The 1,855-nt window shown below is 45.0% G+C and overlaps 1 protein-coding gene across 1 annotated transcript in view; it reads right to left on the reverse strand.

Annotated features, from left to right (window-relative positions):
- fmnl1a (formin-like 1a) overlaps positions 1-1,855 on the reverse strand; it is a 12,158-nt gene that overhangs the window by 3,115 nt on the left and 7,188 nt on the right. The window contains exons 10-14 of the mRNA XM_023413892.2: positions 1,727-1,801; positions 1,527-1,637; positions 1,062-1,211; positions 849-950; positions 4-351 (exon numbers count right to left, since the gene is read on the reverse strand). Coding sequence (XP_023269660.1) covers positions 4-351; positions 849-950; positions 1,062-1,211; positions 1,527-1,637; positions 1,727-1,801 — 786 coding nt within the window. The remainder of the gene's footprint in view (positions 1-3; positions 352-848; positions 951-1,061; positions 1,212-1,526; positions 1,638-1,726; positions 1,802-1,855) is intronic.

A 1,855-nucleotide genomic window follows, 5' to 3' on the forward strand; every position in this document is an offset into this window, starting at 1 on the left:
GGGAGGAGGGGGAGGTGGAGGGACAGAACCAGGGGGGCTGGACTCTGGGGAGGCTTTGCTGGGCTGAGTGACCGAGGCCGGGGCCGGGGCCAGGGGCGGGGTCTGGGCTTGAACGTACTCGACCACTTTGACAGGCACAACCTGGATGTCCAGACCTCCTGAGGCGCTTCGCCCCAGTCGGATCAGCCCCTTGTCCTGCAGCTCCTGGATCTTCTCCTCCAGCTCTGAGGGGGTCTGCACGGCTGAAGTGCTGAGGCGCTCCCTGTCCTTCTCCCTCTCCCTGTCCAGCTCACGCTCTCTTTCTCTCTGCTGCAAAGAACTGACCTGGGAACAGGACTCTCGTAGGCTTTCCTATAACATAAAAACATGAATATAGACACACAACTTACAGTAAATTCGCAAAGAGCATATAACACACATTCTGTTGTCAGACTTTAAAGTTTATAAAATTTGTCCTGAAGGGGACATGAATGTGTACAAAATTTCACAGCAAACCAGCCAATACTTGTCGAAACATTTCACTCTAAAACAAAAAAGTAGTGCAGGAGGAAAATCACCAAAGTCATCAGGATTCACCCTCTTGGAGCCACGGATGTCTGCTCAGCATTTCATATCAATCCATCAAATATCTGTGGAGATATTTCAGTCTGGGCCAAAGTGGTGGGTGGACTGACCGTACAGACCAACAGACTGATACCACCATCCACAGAGTCATGCCGCCAATAGTGAAGATGATTATTAAATTAAAGTGAACTGCCACTCTCTTTCACCTCATTAGGGCAGATGGCCCACCTTCCTTGGCTGATTAATCATGTTAAACATTGTACATGTCATGGAGCAGCACTCACTTTGAGCAGCTCGGTCTCCTTGGTCGCCTGCATGAGGTGAGTCTCGAGTTCTGATATCCGCCCTGTCGTCTGATTCTCAATTTCCTGAAGCCGGACACTCAGCTGCAACACAACACACAGACAACACTGCTTTAACATCACAACGCCAAAGTCTCTTTTCTTTTTCTTTTTTTTTCTCATTGAGATTCCTTTTTTTTTTATTGTGCAGCTGACCTGTACGTTGTGTTCCTGCAGTTCGTCCACATGCTCCAGCACCCCTCCTCTGTTCTCAGCGTCCTCCAGCAGGGCTCCCACGTCTAACACGTTGTCCAGGTAGGCCTGGATCTGGACCTGCAGCTTCTCGCTCTCTGTTTGCTTCAGACCCTAACACACAAAACACATACAGAAATTATGTATTATGGGAATACACTCAGATGATGGAGAATAATATGATCTTTGTTGACAGTAATAATGTAGACTTGCAAGATAACAGTAATTATTCTGAAGAAGAACAGACAGTTAAAAACTATAAGCACCTAATACTACATCTGTTATTATACACAGACAGAATATGGTTATAAAAATGTTCTAAAATGGGATACGGACAGATTCTGGTTCAACTTCAAACATAGATTTATACAACAGAAGATATACTCAAGATATTTGTAAACCACTGACTTCCTATGTACATATACTCACCTCTAGATACTTGTCTAATCCAAGGTGAGTGAACTCGTACTGCAGGTGGACACGGAAGTTCATGTTCTCCACTGAATGGACCACAATGTTTATGAACTGCATGCAAGCCACCTTGAAACAGACACAATGACAGTTATAGCTCAAGCACGTCTATAACTTAACAGTCAACCAGTGTGTAGGTAATACACTTGAGGACGTACCATGAAGTCAATGTTGCTATCATCATTGATGAAGTACTCCATCAGCTTCTCAAAGCGGTTCCTTTCTTTGCTCACCTGAGAAAAAACATCAACTTATCTGAATATGTATTTTAATTCTTGACCACATGG

Source organism: Seriola lalandi, unplaced genomic scaffold, assembly GCF_002814215.2.
Source record: "Seriola lalandi dorsalis isolate HSWRI2012SDOR001 ecotype SW California unplaced genomic scaffold, Sedor1 jcf7180002054519, whole genome shotgun sequence".
Lineage (NCBI taxonomy): Eukaryota > Metazoa > Chordata > Actinopteri > Carangiformes > Carangidae > Seriola > Seriola lalandi.